Below are 18,851 nucleotides of genomic sequence, written 5' to 3'. Positions count from 1 at the left end.
CAACGGTCCCCGCAGCACCGGGGGTTGCGGGGAGGGTCTATCCCCGGTGCCTCCCGGTGGCTGCCCAGCTGCGGGGGCGCGGGCCGGACGCCACGGGGATGGGCGCGGGGGCGGGCAGGCGGGGGCGGAGACGGCCGGGACGCCCCGGCGGCCCCGTGTGATGCGGAGCGCGGCAGTGGCGGCGGCGGCGGCGCGGCCCTTCCCGGCGGAGCGCCGCGGTCCGGTGCGGGGCGGCCCCGCCGGGATCCCGGGGGCTCCGGTGGGTTCCGCCGGGCATGTCCTCCCCGGCGCAGCCCGCCGCTCCCGGCTCCTTCCAGGTGAGCGGGCCGGAGCCCTCCCGGCCGCCGCGGGCCCGGTGCGGCCCGGTTCGGTTCTGCCCGCAGCGCGGGGGGCAGCCGGTAGCAGCGCAGCGGCGGGGCCGGGCCGCCCGGTGCCGCCCGGTGCTCACCGGCCGCCCCCGCCGCTCCCCCCGCAGAGCCCCCGGAGGCTCCCGAAGCGCAAGAGCCGCTTCAAGCGCTCGGACGGCAGCACCTCGTCCGACACCACCTCCAGCATCCTCCGCAGGCAGGTGAGCGGGCCGGCACCGGCACCGGCACCGGCACCGGCACCGGCACCGGGGCGGGGCAGCCCCGCCAGCCCCGGCCCCCCCGCCGCGGCTCGCTCCCGGGGGCAGCGGCGCTGCGGCTCCGCATTAAGGCACGGACCGGGGTGGGGGGGGGGGGGGAGGGCGGCCGAGCTCCCCGCCCCAAGCCCCGCACCGGGGGGATCCGGGCGGCCGCCCCCGCCCCACCGCTCCCCCGGGACCGGGGCTGGGCGCCGGCACCGGGCGCCGGTAGCATCGCAACAGCCGCTCCCCGCGGCTAAAAATAGCGAGTGCTGCGTCAGGGCCGGGCCGGCCGCCGGGCACCGGCACTGCGGCGCGGGGGGGCGGGGGGGCGGCGGGCGGCCCCGGGGAAACTGGGGCACCGGAGGGGGGAACCGCGCGGGCGGGGGGCCGCTGTGCCGCCCCGCCCGGTCCATCAGCCGGCACCGGGCCGCCTCCCTGCGCTGCCCGGGGAGGCCGCGGCCCCCCCCGCCGCCCCCCGCCCACCGGCCCCGGTTTACCCCGGCACGAGCGGCGCCCCCCGGCCCGGCCGCCGGCGGGGGAGCGGGTACCGGGGCGGCCCCGGGGAGGGCGGGGGGTTCCGGTAGGGGCGGCCCCGGGGGGCGCAGAGCGGCCCGAGCATCCCGTTTCCCTCCCAGGGTAGCACCTGCCCCCCCGGTACCCCCGGGGAGCCCCCGCCCCGGCCCCGCGCCCGGCGCGGCCCCTTCAGCACCTCGGAGAGGGCCCGGCCCGGCCCCGCCGCGCTGCCCGGTACCGGGGCCGGTGCCCGGTTCTCTGTGCCCGGTGCCGGTGCCCGCGGCCGGTCCCGCCGCTGCCCGAAGCCCCCGCCCCGCCGAGCGCTGCCCCGCGGTCCCCGGGTCGGGCCCGAGCCGTCCCGGGCCGGTCCTGCCGGTGCCCGGCCCGCTGCGCGGTAACGGGGCGGGCCGGGCCGGTCCCCCGGGGCCCGCCGCTGCCCCCCTCCTCGGGGGCGGGGGGGGCGCGGCGGGGGGGCGGGAGCGGCTCCGGCCCCGCCGCAGGGCTCGCCCTGCAGACGGGGCTGCTACCGGCTCGGGGCAGGACGGGGGCCGCCGCACCGGAGCATGGAGGTACCCACGGGGACCCCCCCCGCCGCCGCCCCGGGACCCCCGGCCGCGGGCTCCGGGGGGCGGCACGACCCCTCCGCCTCCGCCCCGGGACACCCCCCCGCCCCGCCGGGAGCTGCCCTCTTTGCAAACTACCCCCCCCTCCCCCGGGAGCTGCCCTGGGGCCCCGTCCCGGTGCACCGCACCGGGGCCGCTCGGGCCCCCCCGCTGCCCGGGCAGCCCCCGGGGTCCCACCGGAGAGGGACCGGAGCCCCCCGCCAGCCCCGGGAAGGGGGAACCGAGACCCCCAACCCCCCGCCCCCGCTGGCTGAGCCGGCGGGGCGGCTCCGTGCGCCCCGGGGGAGCGGCGGGAGGCGGGGGCGGGGAGGGGCGGGGAGGGGCGGTGGCGGCGCGGCGGAGCGGGCAGGGCCAGCCGGAGCCGGAGCCGCAGCCGGAACCGGAGCCGGTGCCGGTGCCGGAGCCGGGCGGGGGCGCGGGCGGCTCGGCTCGGCTCGCCCCGTCTATGTCGTTTTCTGACTCCAGCGCTACCTTCCTGCTCAACGAGGTACCGGCCCCGGTACCGGGGGCCGTGCCCCGGGGGCCGCGGTCGGGGGTGGGGGCTGCGCCCGGGGGCGGCGATTGCGCACCGGGGCTGCGCCCGGTGGGGAGGGGTTGGCCGTGCCCGGTGCAGGGGTTCGTGCCCGGTGCGGGGGGGGGCTCTGCCGCCCCCGGCCCTTTGTTCCCCGCCGCTGGTTTCGCCCCCACGCCCCCGGCAGGTGCCGCCGGGCCCCGGGACCGGAACCGGGCGGGGAGGGGGGACCCCGACCCCCATGGCCGGGGACCCCGCGGGGCCGATGCTCCGGGCCGGGGGCTGCATAGGGGGTCGTGCTGGGGGGGACGGGGGGACGGGGCTGGAGACGCTGTAACTGGGGGCCGTGCTGGGGATGCTGGGCGGGGGAAGAGGCTCGGGGGGCGGTGACGATGCTGGGGGGCCGTGCTGGGGAGGCCATGTTGGGGGGGGCCATGCTGGGAAACCATATTGCCTGCGATGGGGTGGGGGGGCCAGGCCCCCTGCCCTCCCGATGTGAGCGAGGTGGGATGTGCAGGGTGGGGGGTCCCGTGTGCGGGGGGCCGGTGCTGGGCAGCGGTGCTGAGCTCAGGCTGGCAGGGCCCGGGGGCCTCGGGGGGGCCGGGGGGGCTCAGCCACATCCAGGGACCTATAAATATTTCACTGCAGCTTCTGCGCCTGTTCCGGGCGCAGCAGGCGATGGGTAATTACCGGCGGGGTGGGGGGAGCCGGAGGGGCTGCGCCGAGCACCCGCTGGGCACCCCAGGGTGGGGGACGGCTGTGGCAGGCCCACATCACCAGGGGGATGGGGACCCCTGCCTCCAGCCCGGCCCTCCCCAGGGCTGCGGGGGTCTCCCCCCATGGCTCCCCCCAGGACACGGGGGCTGCACCCCAGGGCAGCCATGCCGGGCGATGCCAACCCACGTTTGCCCGGCTCGATGCCACCATGGACCCCCAAAAGCCAGAAGGGGCTGCGGGCTGGGGGTCAGCGGGGTCCCCTCCCCGGGCTGGCACCGCCTCAGGGTGAGGTCCCTCTTTGCGGGGGTCCCCGCAGCCCCCCGGCACTCAGCCCCGTCCCCCCAGGGCTCGGCAGACTCCTACACCAGCCGCCCGTCCCTGGACTCCGACGTGTCCCTGGACGAGGACCGCGAGGGTGCCCGGCGCGAGGTGGAGAGCCAGGCCCAGCAGCAGCTCGAGAGGGCCAAGGTACCGGAGGGGGACACGGGACACCCAGGGCACGGCCCGGGGAGGGGGGGGCTGGCGGGGCCCAGGGGTGCTGACCCCCCCCGCCATCCCCAGCACAAGCCGGTCGCCTTTGCTGTGCGCACCAATGTCAGCTACTGCGGGGCGCTGGACGAGGAGTGCCCAGTGCAGGGAGCCGCCATCAACTTCGAAGCCAAAGATTTCCTGCACATCAAGGAGGTGAGTTGGGGTGCTGGGGGGGGGGGGGGGCAGGGCCAGGGACTCCCCCCCCCAGCCTCACACCTGCCCTGCCCTCGCCCAGAAATACAGCAATGACTGGTGGATCGGGCGCCTAGTGAAGGAGGGGGGGGACATCGCCTTCATCCCCAGCCCCCAGCGCCTGGAAGCCATGAGGCTCAAGCAGGAGCAGAAAGCCAGGTAGGGACCGGCCCCCCCCGACCCCTGGTCCCCCCAACGCTCGCTCACCCCCCCCCTCCTCAGGAGAGCTGGCAATGCCTCAGGCCTCGGCGACAGCGGGAACCGGCGATCGCCTCCCCCCTCCTTAGGTAAGGGCAGGTCCTGGTCCGGGGGGGTCCCGGGAGGGTCCCCCCTTCGCTGTCACCAACCTCTGTCTCTTCTCTCCTCTCCCCAAGCCAAGCAGAAGCAGAAGCAGGTGAGTCCCCGGGGCAGGGCTGTGCCCTGGGCAGGGGGAGATGGGGAGGGGGCTGCAGGCAGGGCCGAGCGCAGCCATTTCTGGGGCGCAGCAGGTGGGGGCAGAGACCCCCCCCCCCCGCCCCCGGTTATGGGGCTGCGGGGGGGCTCCAGGGTGCTGGGGTTCTCTGGAAAAGGCTCGTTGACCCCTTCCTCCCTGGGGGTGGGAGCGCAGGGTGCTGAGGTGTCCCCGTGTGTGTGTGTCCCCCCCCCAGACACAGCACATCCCGCCCTACGACGTGGTCCCCTCCATGCGGCCCGTGGTGCTGGTGGGGCCCTCGCTGAAAGGATACGAGGTACGGGGGGACCATGGGGCAGGGGGGGCCCCACTGCACCCCCACGGTGGTGGCCTGCACCCTTTGTCCCCCCCCTGCCCGTCCCGTGCCGGTGGCGGGCAGATGGCGGGGCCGAGGGCTGCTGGCAGGGTGCCGGGTGGCTGCCACCTCCCTGCCGGTGCCATCTGCCACCGGCTCACCGCGGGCTCACCGGGCTGGCGGCCCTGCCGGCAGGTCACCGACATGATGCAGAAAGCCCTCTTCGACTTCCTCAAGCACAGATTCGACGGCAGGTGAGACCCCCCCCCAGGACCCGCCCCCCCCCACGGCCCGGGGGGGGTACCCAGGTCCCCACTGCCATCCCTCTGCCCCCCAGGATCTCCATTACCCACATCACGGCTGACCTCTCCCTGGCCAAGCGCTCCATCCTCAACAACCTGGGCAAGCAGGCCATCCTGGAGCGCTCCACCACCCGCTCCAGCATCGGTGAGGGGCTGGGATCACCCCAGGGCGCAGAGACCCCCCCCAAGGACCAGCCGAACCTGACGTGTCCCCCCCTTTGTCGTCCCTCCCCCCCCCAGCCGAGGTGCAGAGCGAGATCGAGCGCATCTTCGAGCTGGCCAAGTCCCTGCAGCTGGTGGTGCTGGACGCCGACACCATCAACCACCCAGCCCAGCTGGCCAAGACCTCCCTGGCGCCCATCATCGTCTACGTCAAGGTGTCCTCCCCCAAGGTGAGGGGTGACTGTGGTTTTGGGGGGGGCCCTGGCTGCCCCCCACGGTGCCGTCACCCTCCTGTCCCCTCCCCAGGTCCTGCAGCGGCTCATCAAGTCCCGCGGCAAGTCCCAGGTGAAGCACCTCAACGTGCAGATGATGGCGGCCGACAAGCTGGTGCAGTGTCCCCCGGTGAGCTGGCAGGTTCCCCCGCCTCGGGGACGCCCAGGAGGGTCCCCCCCCCACCCTGGGGGGGGGTCCCCAAGCCACCCCTGACCCCTCTCACCCCCCACCCCAGGAGCTCTTCGACGTGATCCTGGATGAGAATCAGCTGGAGGACGCCTGCGAGCACCTGGCCGAGTACCTGGAGGTGTACTGGCGCGCCACGCACCACCCGCCGCACGCCCCCCATGCCGTGCCCTCGCCCACCGGCCTCCCAGGCCTGCAGGTACCCCCGGAACGCCCCCTCCCCGCTCCCTGCGGGCGGCTGGCACAGGGGTGCACGGACCAGGGACCAGGGCGGCTGGCACAGGGGTGGCACGGACCGGGGCGGGGGTCCACGGACCAGGGACCGCAATCCCGTCCCTACCCGCAGAGCCAGCAGCTGCTGGGGGAGCGGGGGGAGCACTCGCCGCTGGAGCACGACAGCCTGATGCCATCGGACGAGGCGGGGGAGACCTCACCCCAGCCCTGGGGGGCCACGTCCCAGCGAAGCTCCCGGCACCTGGAGGAGGAAGAATACGCGGACCCCTACCCCGACCTCTACCAGCCCCACCGGCACCACAACAGCGGGCTGCAGGGCCCCGGCGCGCCGGATCGCCAAAGCGAGTGTAACCACGACAGGAACTGGCAGCGCAGCCGGCCCTGGGCCAAGGACAGCTATTAGGGGCGGGGGGGGGGGGGGGGCACGGCTGGGAACCGGCCCCCCCACCCCGGGCGCTCCCCGTCTCACCCCAGCCCCGCGCTGGGGGTGCTCAGACAATCTCCCTCTCTCGGGGAACTCCTCCGCACCGGCAGCTTCCTCGCGCCCGGCCCCCGGGCACGTCTTCAGCCATAAGCACAGGGGGGGGCCGGTGGCCAGGATGCCCCAGGACCCCCCCGCCCCAAGCTCCTGGGGACCTGGGGGCAGCCACCTGCCTTCTCCCTGCCTCAGTTTCCCCGCCTGGCCCCCCCCGCATCGCAGGCCGTCTCATTCCCCGCAGGGCAGCTGCCATAAACAGAGGGTGCCTCCCCCCCCCCGAAAGACCTATAGGCCAGGTAATGGGGGGGGACACACAGTTTTAGCAGCGTCCCCCATCCCGCGCAGACCCGAGGAAGGAGGGGAAGGTGCCCGCTCCCCCCCCCCGGGCTTGGCCTGCCCCCTCCCCTGCCCCTGCATGGGACCCCCGGGAGGAGGGGGCCACACCAGTCGCTTTGCTCTGCACCGATTTCTCCCTGCCCCGGTCACCGCAGCCAAACCGCTTCCTCCCCCGGGGATGGGGGACAGTGGGGGGCGGCTGGACCCTGCATGGGGGGCGGGGGGGGCCGCTCCATGCCTGCACTCGCTGCCCCGTCCCCACCGCCCCCCTCCCCACGTAGCCGTCACCGCACAGTCCTGTAAATACAGCACCCACTGCCCTCGGCGGAGGGTCCCGGCGCTGGGCCGAGCTCCCCCCCCCAGGGCCCTCCGGAGGGAGCGGGGGGGGGGGGGGGATGGGTGGGGGCCACAGATTTGTTATAATTTCTTTTGTAGAAAGCACTGATTTCCCTGTAACCGGTTTCAGAAACACAAAAGTGCTCGGAGGTGCCGGTGTCCGTGTCTCTGGCAGCGGGGGGGACAGGGGACACCACGGCACGGGGACGTTGGGCTGGGCGGGGGGGGGGACACGACACCGTGCGGGGGAAAGGGCCCAGTGCTGGTGGGTGCTGAGCACCCAAATGCTCTCCCCTTAGGGGCACTGCTGGCTCCCGGTACCTCTGGGAGCGCTGGAGGGTGCGGGGAAATGGCACCCAGGGGCTGCCGGCGCCGCAGGAAGGGAGAGCAGGAGGAGGCGACGTCCGGCGACGCAGCTGCGGGTTTATTCCGGCAGCCTGGAGTTTCGGCTAAAAAAAGGGATGAAACGAACACAGCTCCTGGGACAGCCCTGCCTAAAAATCAGCACGTGAAGCCCAGCACCAGCCCTGCCCCGGTCCCGGCAGCAGGCGGGCAGGGAGGAACCTGCCCCCAAACAGCCTCCGGCAGCTCCACCGGTCCGTGGGGAAGGTGGGGAGGGGGACTGGGAGAAGAGGGGGGACATTTTGGGACAGTCCCGGCCCCAGTCTCTGCTGTCGGCAGTCCCGGCTCCACAGGGGTCTGGGGATCTGGGAAAAGAGCAGCCAGAACAGTCCTGGCAGCACCCGGCCCCGCTGGTCCCGTCGTCCCCGAAGGGGTGACCGAGAGGGGGACACCGGCCCTGGGGACTCAGGCAAAGATGGTTTCCTCCCGCCGCTTCTTGGTGAGGATGGTGCCAGGCTTGTGCTGGGCGTCGGGGTGGTTGGCCAGCTCGGGCGGGCAAGAGGACACCGGGCTCTCCAGGATGGCCTGCTTCAGGTCGTAGAAGACGGTGGAGTCCTCCTTGGTGAGGAAGGTGATGGCTACGCCGCTCTTCCCCGCTCGGCCCGTCCGCCCGATGCGGTGGATGTAATCTGCAGGGGGGCGGCGGGGTCAGGCAGGGCCTCGGTGCAGGCAGCGCCGGGGCCAGGCAGCCCCTGCCGCACCCCGCAGCCCCCCGGGCCGACCCCGACTCACCCTCGATGTTCTTGGCCATGTCGTAGTTGACGACCATGGAGACGTCGTGGATGTCGATACCACGTCCGGCCACGTCCGTGGCCACCAGGATGTCCTTGGCCCCGGCCTTCAGGTTGGAGAGGGCAAACTCCCGCTGCTCCTGGCCTTTGCCGCCGTGCAGGGTGCAGGCGTTGTACTGCAGGATGAGGGGGGGGGGTTAGGTGGGGGCCAGCGGTGCCCGGAGCCGTGCCGCAGGGTCCCCACACGGGGACAGGGGTGCAGGGGCTCAGGACGATCCCCACCCGCCACAGCCAAAGTTGAGGGGCTCCAGCCCAGCCCAGACTCACCCCCATCTTCTCCAGGGACTTCGCCAGCACGTCGCAGCCCTTCTTCTGGTTGACGAAGATGATGATGGGCGGGTCGAAGCCCTGCTCCAGGATGGCTAACAGCTTCTTCCTGTTGGGGAGGAGGACAGTTGGGCAAGGAGAGGCTGAGGTGCCCCACAGGAGCCCCTCCGCTCTCCAGAGTCCCCCTCCCAAAGCTCCCTCACCCTCAAATGCCCCAGACCACCCCCAGGACCTGTCCTCCCCCCTCCACCCTGCCCCAGCGGCCCCCTCTGCACCTCTTCTCTGACTCCGACATGAGGAAGACCTTCTGCTCCACCCGCTCGTGAGGTTTGCCGGCGGAGCCGATGTAGACCACGGCCGGACGACGGAGGTAGCTGCGGGCCAGGCGCTCCACCGCTGGCGGCATGGTGGCCGTGAACATGACGGTCTGTGAGAGAAGGTCTGTAAGCAACGTCCCCCGTGGGGCAGGAACGCGGCTGCGCTCCCTTGGCCCGTTCTCCGAAGCCCCAGGTTGTCCCCTCTCCACCCCGGGGACAGAGCTCAGCCCTGCGGGAGCACCCAAAACAAAGCCCCAGGCCTCCTGCCTGCACCCACCTGTCTGTACTTGTGCTTCCCCGACTCAAAGTTGGCCAACATCTTCTCAGGGTCCTCGGCCTCGTCGGTGTCGGGTTTTTGGTTGGTGACGGGCATGTGCTCCAGGATCTTCTGTACGTCAGGCTCGAAGCCCATGTCGATCATGCGATCCGCCTCGTCCAGCACCACGTAGGTGCAGCGGCTCAACACCAGGTACCGGTTCTCCAGCACGTCGATGAGACGCCCTGGCGTGGCGATGACGATCTGGGGGACCAGGAGGGTTGGTGTCCGCAGCCTGGGGCTGAACTGCTCCCCCCGGGTCCCCCCACCGCCCTCCCCAGGGGCTAACGCTCACCTCGCAGCCCATGCGAAGGCGGAAGCCTTGGTCCTCACGGGAGATGCCTCCGATCACGGCCACCGTGCGGATGCCCAGAGGCTTCCCAAACTTGATGGTTTCCTCCTCAATCTGCTGGGCCAGCTCTCGGGTGGGGGCCAGGATGATGGCGTAGGGACCCTGGTCCGACTCCTCAATCCTGTGGCGTGGCAGGGTACGGCCGCGTCACCCACAGTGCCACGCGTGTGTGTGTGTGTGTCCCCCGCAGCGTCACCCTGCCCTGTCCCACCTACCGATCGATCTTGGGCAGGGTGGTGATCCACACCAGCAGCGGGATGAGGAAAGCTGCGGTTTTGCCGCTGCCGGTCTCGGCCACGCCGATGATGTCGCGGTTCTGCAGGCCGATGGGGATGGCCTGGCGCTGGATGGGGGTCGGCTCCTGGCGAGGGGAGCGGCAGGTTTGGGAGCAGAACTTCCCCTCCTTGCCCCCACAAAGACCTGACCCCAAGAGCCAAGAGGTTGCCCCCCTTTTTCCCCCTCCACCCAGCTCCCCCGAGGGCCATCGGGGTCTGCTGGCAGCAGCCCCCCCTCCCCCTGCCCACCTTGTAGCCGCACTTGTCGATGACCTCCAGGATGTGGGGGGGCAGGGAGGAGTCCTTCCAGGAGCGGATGGGGTTGGGGATCTTGCCCCCCTTGGTGGTGATGCTGTAGTCCTCGCGGAAGATGCGCCAGTCCCTGTCTGTCATCTCGTCCAGCTTCTTCTGGGACCAGTGCCGGTCGTCCCAGCGCTGCTTGGCCTCCTTCTTCCGCAGCTTCCGCAGCCGGGCCCTGGAGGGGGGGGTGAGGAGGGGGACAGGGCTCACCCTGTGCCTCTGGGGAGGCTGGAATCGTCCTGCCACCCATCCGAAGGACATGCTGCAGCCCAGAGCCACCCCCCAGCTCTGCACCCCGGCCAAGCAGAGGTAGCGGCACCCCAAACGCCCCTGGGCACCCTCCCAGCTCCCCCCGAGGTGTGCTCACTCCTCCTGCTCCTTCTCCTCCAGCGTCCGCCTCTTCTCCATCAGGTCCCCGTAGAAGCGCGACTGTTCCCGTTTCTGCTGCTTCAGGTCGATCCCTGCGATGAAGCCCCGGCCCAGCAGCTGCACTTGGTGCCGCTCCTTGTACCTAGAGCGGGGCGGGAGCGTCAGGGGCAGGGCTGGGGCTGCCCCCCACTCCCAGGAGCACCCCCAGCCCCAGGGACACCCCACCACTCACAGGGGGTTGTAATCAATGGATGTGTCTTCCGACGCGTCCCACTCAAAGACAAACTTGCGGTCGTTCAGGTGCCGCGTGCGTCTCCGCTTCTTCACTCCTCCCAGGTAACGCTCCTGCGGGAAGGAGAGGATCAGTGGGGAGGAAACGTGGGCCCCCCCCGGCCCCCCACTGCCCCAGCCCGGCCCCCAGCACTACCTTGATGGCGTGGAGCTCTTTGCTCTTGTCTTTCTCCTCCCGGATCTTCTGCCTGCCCTCCTCATCCTCCGTGCCGTTGGTCTCCCGCTCCATGCGCTCGCGGCGCTCCCTGCGCTCACGCTCCTGGGGGTCTTCTGGGGAGCAGGGGAAGGGTCTCAGAGCCAAGCACCCGCCCCTCAGGCCGGGGGGCTCCAGGGGGTCCTGCCTCAGCCCCTCACAGCCAGGCAGACCGCGGCGGGGACGCGACCTTACCCAGCATCTTCCTCCCCATTTCCTGGAACTGCTTCCTCTTCTTCCTCTCCTCCTCCAGCAGCCGCTGCCGCTCCTCCACCTCCTGCTGCCGCCGCCGCAAGGCCTCGGCCTCCCGCTCCGCCTTGGACAGGAACTTGGGCTGGGACAGGAGAGGGGAAAGCTCACACCGGGCCTGGCAGTGACCCCCCCACCGCTGGGGCTGCCCCACGACAGGCCCCCCCCCCCCCCCAAACATCCATCCCATACCACAGGCACAGTACGGGAGAGCCCCGACACAGGGAGAAGGCTTCTGCTCCTACCTTGGCTTCCGCCTCCTCTTCAGCCTTCTTCTTAGCCAGCAGCTCCTCCAAGGACAGGGGCTGGGCCTGCGAAGGTGGGGCCAGACCATTAGCAGCCCCCAAGGGGGACCCTTTGCCTCACCACAGCGATGCCCCCGCCCCGGGAGCCATTCCCAGCCAAGCCCCCTCCTCACCTTCTCCTTCTTCAGGGCATTCTCCTCCTCCTCCTCTGCTTTCCGTGAGTCCCGCTCCTTCCGGGACTTTGAGTCCTTGCCCCTGCTCGGGGACAAGCTTCCCGGCAAAACAAAGAGGAATCAGGCACCAGTTGAGGGTCACCCCGTCCCCACGATCCCGCTCTCACCCGGGACAACGCTTCCTACAAGTAACAGCACTGGGGTGCTCACAGGAGACCAGGGACACCCCAAAAAGAGAGCGGGCTCACCTCGACCGCTTCCTGTCCTTGTCCCGCCGGTGCCCATCCTTCTCCCGGTCCCGGTCCTTCTTGCCCCGGTCCCGGTCACGCTCTTTGTGCCGGCGATCCCTGTGGAGCGGGACGGTCACAGCACGGCCCAGCCCAACCAGCCGCATCCGCCCCTTTGTGGGGCCGTTACGGACACGAGAGAGCTCTTCCCTAAAAACCCGAGGAGCCCCCTATAACACCCCTCACCTCTCTGGCGACTTGGACCGGGAGCGGGACCGCGACCGGCTGCCTCGTCTCCTGTCCCGGGACCGATGCCGCTTTCTGTCCTTGGAGGGGGAACCCTTGCGGTCCCGCTCCCGCTCCCGGTCCCGATCCCTGTCCGGGGAGCGGGAACGTTTCCTCTCCTCCTTGGCAGGGGACACGTCCCGGTCCTTCTTGTCTGCCAGTTCTCCGGCCATCTGCGGGGGAGAGGGTCAGACAGAGCGGGGGACCGGGGCAGGGGGGATCCCGGGGAGGGAGTGGGGATGGCTGGGGGACCCGGGAGGGGCGCAGGGGACCCGGGGAGGGAGCGGGGAGGGCTGAGGTATGCGGGGAGGGAGCAGGGAGGGATGGGGGACGCGGGAGGGGGGCAGGGGGACCCGGGAAGGGAGCGGGAGGGCTGGGGGACCTGGGAGGGGCGCAGGGGACCCGGGGAGGGAGCGGAGAGGATTGGGATACGCGGGGAGGGAGTAGAGAGGGCTGGGGGACCCGGGGAGGGAGCAGGGAAGGCTGGGGTAGGCGGGAAGGGAGCGCAGGGGGACCCGGGGGGGGGGGGCTGGGGTAGCTGCGGAGACCCGGGAGGGCTGGGGGACCCGGGATCCAGGCCCTGCCCTGGGTGCCCGGTGCTGGGGTGCAGCCCCAGTGACGCGGTGGCGGGGTCCTCCAGCCCCCCGGGGGTCCCCGGGACCTTCCTGCGGGAGAGCCCGGCGGCCGCAGGCGCCCGCCGAGCCCCCCCAGCCCGCTCTCACCGCCTCCGCCCGCAGGCCCAGGCCTCAGCGCCGCCCCGCCGCCGCCATGTCCGCCGGGCGCCGCGGGGCACGCCGGGAAGGCGAGGCCGCCCCCCTCCGCGCCGGGACTACAACTCCCGGCAGCCCCCGCGCCTATCGCGGCCGCAGTACCTCCACGCCCCGCGGATCCCTCCGCCGCGCAGCGCCCCTGACCACGTGCACCCCCAAAGCCCCGCAATAACCCCCGGCCCCGCGCAGGACCCCCCCGTGTCAACGTCCCCACGGCCCTGCGCACCCCACGGGGCCGTGCGGGAGCCCCACACCCCCCCCCCCGACACCCTCTAATCCCAACTTGGGGTGGGGGGGGGTCCAGGCAGAGCCAGGGAGGGGCTGGGGCAGCAGGAGAGGCCCAGGGGGGGGCCCTTACGGGGTACCCCGGGCTCCCCCCAGCCCAGGGAGGCACCCAACAGCACCGGGACACCCCCACCCCATGGACTTTGCCCTCTGCATCATCACCCACGGGTGACAGCACAGGCAGACGTCAGCAGCACCGTCACCCTTCCCCGCTGGCACCAGTGATGCAGGAGGGACCCCGCCCCAGGGTGAACCCCAACACCACCCCCCAACACAGGAATTCCCCCCCAAAAAAAACCAGCACGAGGCACCCGCTGCACATGGGTGGGTATTATATTTCCGATAATAAATAAGCTTTTTAATAACACTGACCATGGAACAGAGACACTTCCCCCCCCCCCCCCCCAGACAGTCCATAAAATAGTCCCCCAGCATGCCCCCTCCCCACTGGGGTCCCCGGGGCCAAGCAGCAGATGAGGGATGGGGCAGCACAGGGGGAACAGGATGAGTCCATGGATGAGCCCCCCCCCCCCCAGGTTGGGGAGCAGCCATTGAGCACCCTCCCTGGGCACCCCCTCCCAGACCCCCACCCATGGCAGCTCCATGGGGGCTGCCCCCCAGGATGGGGGCTGGTGGGGGAAGCAGCATGATGGGAGGGCAGCAGGCACCCCATCCTCCTTGTGGGGGGCTCTGCGGCCCTGTCCAGCCCCCCCCACCCCATCCTGGAGACTCAGGAGGGCAGGGGCTTTGAGGGAGGGGACATTCACATCCCCCCTTCACATGACGGAGCAGCTTTTTGCTTTTTCCTTCTTGAAGGCGGAAGAGATGAGCTCGGAGCGGCTGGGCAGGTGCAGGAGTCTCTTGGAGAGGCTGCGGGGGGGGCTTTTGGGGGGCTGCGGGGGGGCTTTGCTGAGGCAGATGCCGGACACAGTCCGGAAGATGCTGTGTACGCTCTTCTCCGAGGTGAAGGCCGAGCACTCCAGGTAGCTCTCGGCTCCCAGCTGTCTGGCGGCCGCACAGCCCTGCAACCCAACCCCGCGTGAGGCCAGTGCGGCACCCCAAACCCACCCCCCCAACCCATGGGGACCCCCCCCCCCACGCACCTGCTCATAGGAGATGGGTGCCTGCTTCTGGTGGGAGAGCTCCATGAGGGTGCTCAGGTCTGTCCGTAGGTCCGTCTTGCAGCCGATGAGCAGCACCCGCGTGTTGGGGCAATAGTCCAGGATCTCCGACTTCCACTATGGGGTGGGGGGCACGGAGCTGCCATGAGGGCGAGGGGGACCCCAAACCACCCCCCCACCGCCCCAAGAGGGGTTTCCCCCCCTGCCCCTCACCTTCTTGGACGCGCTGTCCAGGGTCTCGGGGCGGCTGATGTCGAAGCAGAGCAGGACGGCGTCCGAGTCGCTGTAGCAGAGCGGACGCACGTTGTCATAGTAGGGAGAGCCTGGGAGAAAAGGGGGTGTCACTGCACGGCACCCCCCCAAGGCCCCCGGGTGGGAAGTGCTTGCGAAGGGACACAGCCCCCCCCCTCCTGCCTGGGGTGGGGGGCACGCAGCTCTAGAGTCCCCCAAAATGCCACCTCTGCTCCCTGCAGCCCATTAACATCACCATCGCCCCTAACGAAGCAGCAGGAAATGGATCCCGCGGTGTTTATATAACAGCTGCCCCCCCCTCCATGTTGGGGAGCCCTGCCAGCAGGCAGGGGTGTTGGGGGGCAGCTGGGATGTAGGGGGGGGCTGCCACCCCCACAGTGTCCCCAGGGAACTGGAGCTGCCAGCACCGCACTGGGGACTGCAGGGGGAGGTGGTACATGGGGGTGCAGGGGCAATGGGGTGCCCCTCCGGGTGTGGGGGTGGCCGGGGTGCCCCCCCCATCGCCACCCCCGACCCCGAAGGGCCTCAGAGGGGTTTTGCAACCCAGACGCTCCGTGCACAGAATAGCAAAGAGGCTGCGCCAGCGCATCGCCATAGCAACGCAGGGACCGCGGGTGGCGGGGACCCCCCCCTCCGACGGGGGGGGACACTGCAGCACCAGGGCACGGCTGCCCCGGCCCCCCCCACCCTGCTCCCCCAGCCTTTCGGGGGTGCCCAGGGAGGGGCAACACCAGGATGCCCCATTACCCCCCCCCATTCGCAGGCAGCCCTGCAGGGAGGGCACAGGGGCCCCAGAACCCCACACCCTACCTGGGGGGGCTCACGTCAGTGTGGGGGACCCCTCCAGGAATGGGGTCGGCCCTATGTATCGTGTCCCCCCCCAGCAGCTTCCCGCAGGGCCAGTCCCCGGGGACTCCCTGGCAGCCAGGCCCCTCTGTGCACCCCCCAGCCCCAAGGATCGGGCCCCCACCCCGACCCCCCAGGGCAGCCCTCACCAGGTGCCCCCACTGTGGCCACCAAGCCACCCCCCGCAGGGACCCTGAGACACCCCACTGCAGGGCTCTCCCTACTGCAGCCCCCGCAGGGCCCCCAAACCGCAGGCCTGGCACCCCCAGCGCAGCCACCCCCGACACCCCAAACCACCTTCCCCAGCAAATGCGCCCATCACCCCCACCGGGGCCAGGGCTGCCCCGCCCCGCTGCACCCCCGGTACCGGAGGGCGCCCGCCCCCCACCCCCGTGCATGCACCTTCTCCCCCCGCCCCCCGGTACCGGAGGTGTCCCAGAGGCTCAGCTCCACCCGCTGCTCCTCGCTGGCCAGACACGCCGTGTAGTTCTCAAACACGGTGGGCACGTACGTCTGCAACGGCACCGAGAGCGTCAGCGGCCGGTCCCCGCTGCCGGTCCCCGGTGCTCGGTCCCGGCTCACCTCAGGGTAGCAGTCCTTAGCCAGCACCTGCAGCATGGCCGTCTTGCCGCACTGCACGTCGCCCACCAGCACCAGCTTGCAACGGGCCGGGGCGGCCGGTACCGGCCTCCGCTCCCGCATGGCAGCGGCGCAGAGCACAGCCGCTCCCGCCGCCCGCCCGCCCGCCGGCCCTGCGCCCCGCCGCCGCAGCGCCCCTATATACCCCGCCAACGCCGAGCCCCGCCCACGGCGGCGCCCGCCCGCCAATCGCCGCGGCGGCTCCCGGCACGCCGGCCAATGGCGGAGAGGCGGGGGACTGCCGGGGCCCGCCCTTTCGGATGCGAGGCCGCTCCTCCAGGCCAGGGGGCGCCTGTCTGGCTGAGGACGGAAGTGGGGCCGTGCTCCCGCCCCAAACCGGAAGTGGCGGTTGCTAGGAGACCGGTGGGACGCCGGCCGCTGGGCCGGGGGTTTTGGCGGGGGGAGGAGGGGGAACGCGACCGGTACCGGGATAGGGGGCGGGACCCCCGTGGTGCGGGAGGGGGCGCCGAGGGGCGGGGGCGAACCGGAGGCATGCGGGGGCGATGGAGCCTGGGGGGTACCCCAAAGTAGGGGGGGGCTGGGGGGACCCCAGGAGGAGGCGATAGGGGTGGGCAGGGGGGAACGGGGCCTGGGGGGGCCCTGGAGGGGCCGCGGCCCCCCACACCTCTTACGCCGTGTGCCCGGGCCCAGCCACCATGCCAGCCAAGCGTCGCCCGCGGGCGGCAGCCCCCATGGCGGCGGAGGACGGGCTCCTGCTGCTGCAGAGCCAGGCGCTGGCCGAGGAGGAGGCGGCCAAGACGAAGGGGGAGATGCTCACCCGGTTCCTGAAGGTGCGTGGGGGGCCGGGGGGGGGCTGGCAGCGTGTTTCCTCACATGCCGCCCAGCCCCTGACCCCCTCCCCGCCGCTCACGGCCCCCGCGCAGGACAAGCTGGCCAAGGAGGAGCGCAGCAGCAGCCTGAACCTCCGCAAGCTCGGCACGCAGTGGCGGGCGGTGCTGCGGGAGACCAAGGACAAGGAGCTGCGCCAGGACATCGAGATCCTCAGCCAGACCTTCGCGCGGGTGATGGACTGCAAGGACAGCGTCATCGAGGCGAGCGCGGGGCTGGCGGGGCGGGGGCGGCACCGGGGCCCACCCGTGACCCCCCCAACCTCCGCAGTCCCTGGCCACAGACCTGGAGGAGGCGGAGGAGCAGCACGCCCAGGCCCTGCGCAGCCACCTGCACAACGTCGACCGCCTGCTGCAGCTCCAGCGCGGGCGCCTGACGTGCCTGGAGGAGGGGTACAGCACCCAGCTGGAGGCCCTGAAGACAGAGTTTGAGGCCGAGAGGTACGGAGGGGGAGAGGGACAGCAGTGGCACCCGCTGGCTGTCCTGCCCTGGTGCTGAGCCCTCTCACCGCCTGGTCGGGACCGCGGTGGCTTCCCTCTGTCAGCAGCTCCCCCGTGTTCTCCGCAGGAGGACCATCCTTGAGCAGCACGAGCGAGAAAGCTGCTACCTGCGGGACGTGGCGCTGGCCGCGGAGGAGAATTACGCCAAGAATGACCATGAGGCCACGCTGAATTTCCAGAGTGCCCGGGATGACATCAAGAGCAAGGTACGGTGAGGAACCGGCGAGGAGCCTTTTAGGGCTTGTGAGCAGAGCACACGGCGAGGTTTGGGAGGTGCTGGGTCACCCGCACCCGTGTCTGTCCCCAGAGCCTGCAGGAGAAGCAGTACAGCCGCATGCAGCTGGGCGGGAAGGCGGAGGTGCTCTGGGAGCAGTTCCAGCGGGCCATGCAGAGCTACACGGAGGCCACCGAGCACCAGAAGATCGCTTTTGAGGCACTGAAGCAGAAGGACGAGAAGAGCTCCAGGGAGATAGAGATGCAGGCAAAGAAGCTGCAAAAGCTCCAGGTTGCCGCAGGGCGCAGGGGTGGACGTGGGAGCGGAGACGTCCCCCACCCCATCCCGCTGCTCACGTTTCGGCTGTCCCCAGGACTTGGTCACGGCCACCAAGGGCCGGATTGCGGCTCACCTCCGGGAGAGCGAGGAGCAGAACCGGTGCGCACGGGAGGAGAAGGAAAGGGTCCTCGGGCAGCTCCAGGAGCTCAAGAGCGGGATGAACCAGGCCAGGGCTAAGGCCCACGGCAGCCTGGCCAGGCTCACCGTGCAGAGTGGTGCTGCCCTGAAGGCGCTGGCGCGGGTGGTGGAGAAGGTGACGCCGGCAGCCCACGGGCAGGGGGAGCGCCAGGGGCGTGCCGCCGTCCCCTCCCGCCCTGCCCTCACTCTTATAACCCCCCCCCCAGGCCCAGCGCGTCCTGCGGCTGGCCGAGATGTGCCGCAGGCTGGAGACAGAGGAAGAGAAGGTGCTGCCCTTCTACCCTTCCTCGCTGGCAGAGGAGGAGCAGCGAGACGCCCGGCAAGTCCTTGAGGAGACGCCCGCAGAGCCCTTGGCCCGGGTGAGGAGGCAGCACCGGGGTCCCAGACGCTGCCACGGAGCAGCGAGGGTCAGGATCCGGCCTCGGGGACAGCCTGGCTGGTGCGCGGGCAGTTTAGGGACCCCCTGTCCTCCTCCCTGCCTCCCTCCCAGGCCATGCAGGACTACGTGGGGCTGGAGCGCTTCTGGCAGCGGTTCAACAAGGCGAAGCTGGAGGAGCAGGCGCTGGAGCGGGAGCGGGCGGCCCTGAGCCAGAGGAACCGGCGCCTGCGGGAGCTGCTCAGGCAGTACCTGGCGGGGATCTCCGTTAGCCAGGAGGTGCTCGATGAGCCCAACCCGCTCCTCGCCATCGAGCACAAGAGCTGCGTCCCCAAGGACTTGCCCCGTGCTGGGGGGGGCCGTGCACGAGGTTATCAGGGTGCTGCACACCCCAACAGCCTCTTGGGAGGGGACACCCACCCAGATCCCATCCCCAGCTCCGCCGGCACCGTCTGAGTATCGCCCTGTGGATTGGGGCACCCAGCCTTGGCACTCGGGGACACTGCAGAGAGACCGTGACTGCCCAAAAGTGCCATAAAAGAGCTCAACTGCGCCCAAAAACGTGCTCCGGGGTCTTATTTCTGGTCACACTGAGCTTCATCAGGACGGACGGACGGGGTCTGTCACCTCCCGCTCAGGTCTGACGCGTCAGCTCCTCGGCTGCACCAAATCCCCGCTGCCGGAGCGGGCAAGGAGCTCGGGGGGGGTGCACAGCCCCTTCCC

General features: G+C 71.4%; 4 protein-coding genes across 8 annotated transcripts; 2 read left to right on the top strand and 2 right to left on the bottom strand.

Moving 5' to 3' along the window:
• The first annotated feature begins 260 nt into the window (after positions 1–260).
• Positions 261–6,910, top strand: CACNB3 (calcium voltage-gated channel auxiliary subunit beta 3). Of its 2 annotated transcripts, XM_072847442.1 has the most exons (14): positions 261–317; positions 476–568; positions 3,317–3,439; positions 3,533–3,655; positions 3,738–3,853; positions 3,917–3,981; positions 4,069–4,088; positions 4,342–4,422; positions 4,636–4,694; positions 4,778–4,887; positions 4,983–5,134; positions 5,211–5,306; positions 5,413–5,562; positions 5,710–6,910. In XM_072847442.1, exons 1-14 carry the CDS (start codon positions 276–278, stop codon positions 5,998–6,000), a joined length of 1,521 nt encoding a protein of 506 aa, XP_072703543.1. In that variant the 5' UTR covers positions 261–275; the 3' UTR covers positions 6,001–6,910. The 2 variants fall into 2 exon arrangements, with proteins under 2 accessions (XP_072703543.1, XP_072703544.1); XM_072847443.1 differs by lacking the exons at positions 261–317; positions 476–568 and adding an exon at positions 2,082–2,230 and having other exon boundaries at positions 5,710–6,909.
• Positions 6,911–7,150: 240 nt separating this feature from the next.
• On the bottom strand, positions 7,151–12,617 carry DDX23 (DEAD-box helicase 23). Of its 2 annotated transcripts, none has more exons than XM_072847439.1 (17): positions 12,522–12,617; positions 11,761–11,972; positions 11,536–11,634; positions 11,288–11,384; positions 11,115–11,180; positions 10,816–10,954; positions 10,564–10,697; positions 10,369–10,481; positions 10,135–10,278; positions 9,717–9,942; positions 9,408–9,553; positions 9,136–9,313; positions 8,802–9,044; positions 8,483–8,634; positions 8,208–8,316; positions 7,882–8,056; positions 7,151–7,778 (listed from the first exon to the last, which is right to left on the bottom strand). In XM_072847439.1, the coding sequence occupies exons 2-17, from the start codon at positions 11,970–11,972 to the stop codon at positions 7,555–7,557; spliced, it is 2,457 nt and encodes an 818-aa protein (XP_072703540.1). In that variant the 5' UTR covers positions 12,522–12,617; the 3' UTR covers positions 7,151–7,554. The 2 variants fall into 2 exon arrangements, with proteins under 2 accessions (XP_072703540.1, XP_072703542.1); XM_072847441.1 differs by having other exon boundaries at positions 10,564–10,694.
• Positions 12,618–13,282: 665 nt separating this feature from the next.
• On the bottom strand, positions 13,283–15,814 carry RND1 (Rho family GTPase 1). Of its 2 annotated transcripts, none has more exons than XM_072847436.1 (5): positions 15,683–15,814; positions 15,499–15,586; positions 14,189–14,298; positions 13,958–14,092; positions 13,283–13,876 (listed from the first exon to the last, which is right to left on the bottom strand). In XM_072847436.1, the coding sequence occupies exons 1-5, from the start codon at positions 15,773–15,775 to the stop codon at positions 13,631–13,633; spliced, it is 672 nt and encodes a 223-aa protein (XP_072703537.1). In that variant the 5' UTR covers positions 15,776–15,814; the 3' UTR covers positions 13,283–13,630. The 2 variants fall into 2 exon arrangements, with proteins under 2 accessions (XP_072703537.1, XP_072703536.1); XM_072847435.1 differs by having other exon boundaries at positions 13,284–13,876; positions 15,656–15,814.
• Positions 15,815–16,029: 215 nt separating this feature from the next.
• Positions 16,030–18,650, top strand: CCDC65 (coiled-coil domain containing 65). Of its 2 annotated transcripts, none has more exons than XM_072847307.1 (9): positions 16,030–16,075; positions 16,364–16,503; positions 16,597–16,755; positions 16,832–17,001; positions 17,129–17,267; positions 17,369–17,566; positions 17,649–17,867; positions 17,959–18,111; positions 18,243–18,650. In XM_072847307.1, exons 2-9 carry the CDS (start codon positions 16,369–16,371, stop codon positions 18,582–18,584), a joined length of 1,515 nt encoding a protein of 504 aa, XP_072703408.1. In that variant the 5' UTR covers positions 16,030–16,075; positions 16,364–16,368; the 3' UTR covers positions 18,585–18,650. The 2 variants fall into 2 exon arrangements, with proteins under 2 accessions (XP_072703408.1, XP_072703406.1); XM_072847305.1 differs by having other exon boundaries at positions 16,597–16,764.
• The last annotated feature ends 201 nt before the right edge of the window (positions 18,651–18,851 follow it).

Source organism: Ciconia boyciana, chromosome 27 (assembly GCF_034638445.1).
Source record: "Ciconia boyciana chromosome 27, ASM3463844v1, whole genome shotgun sequence".
Lineage (NCBI taxonomy): Eukaryota > Metazoa > Chordata > Aves > Ciconiiformes > Ciconiidae > Ciconia > Ciconia boyciana.
The sequence above is the reverse complement of the archived record's forward strand: the minus strand, read 5'-3'. Positions and strand labels throughout refer to the sequence as shown.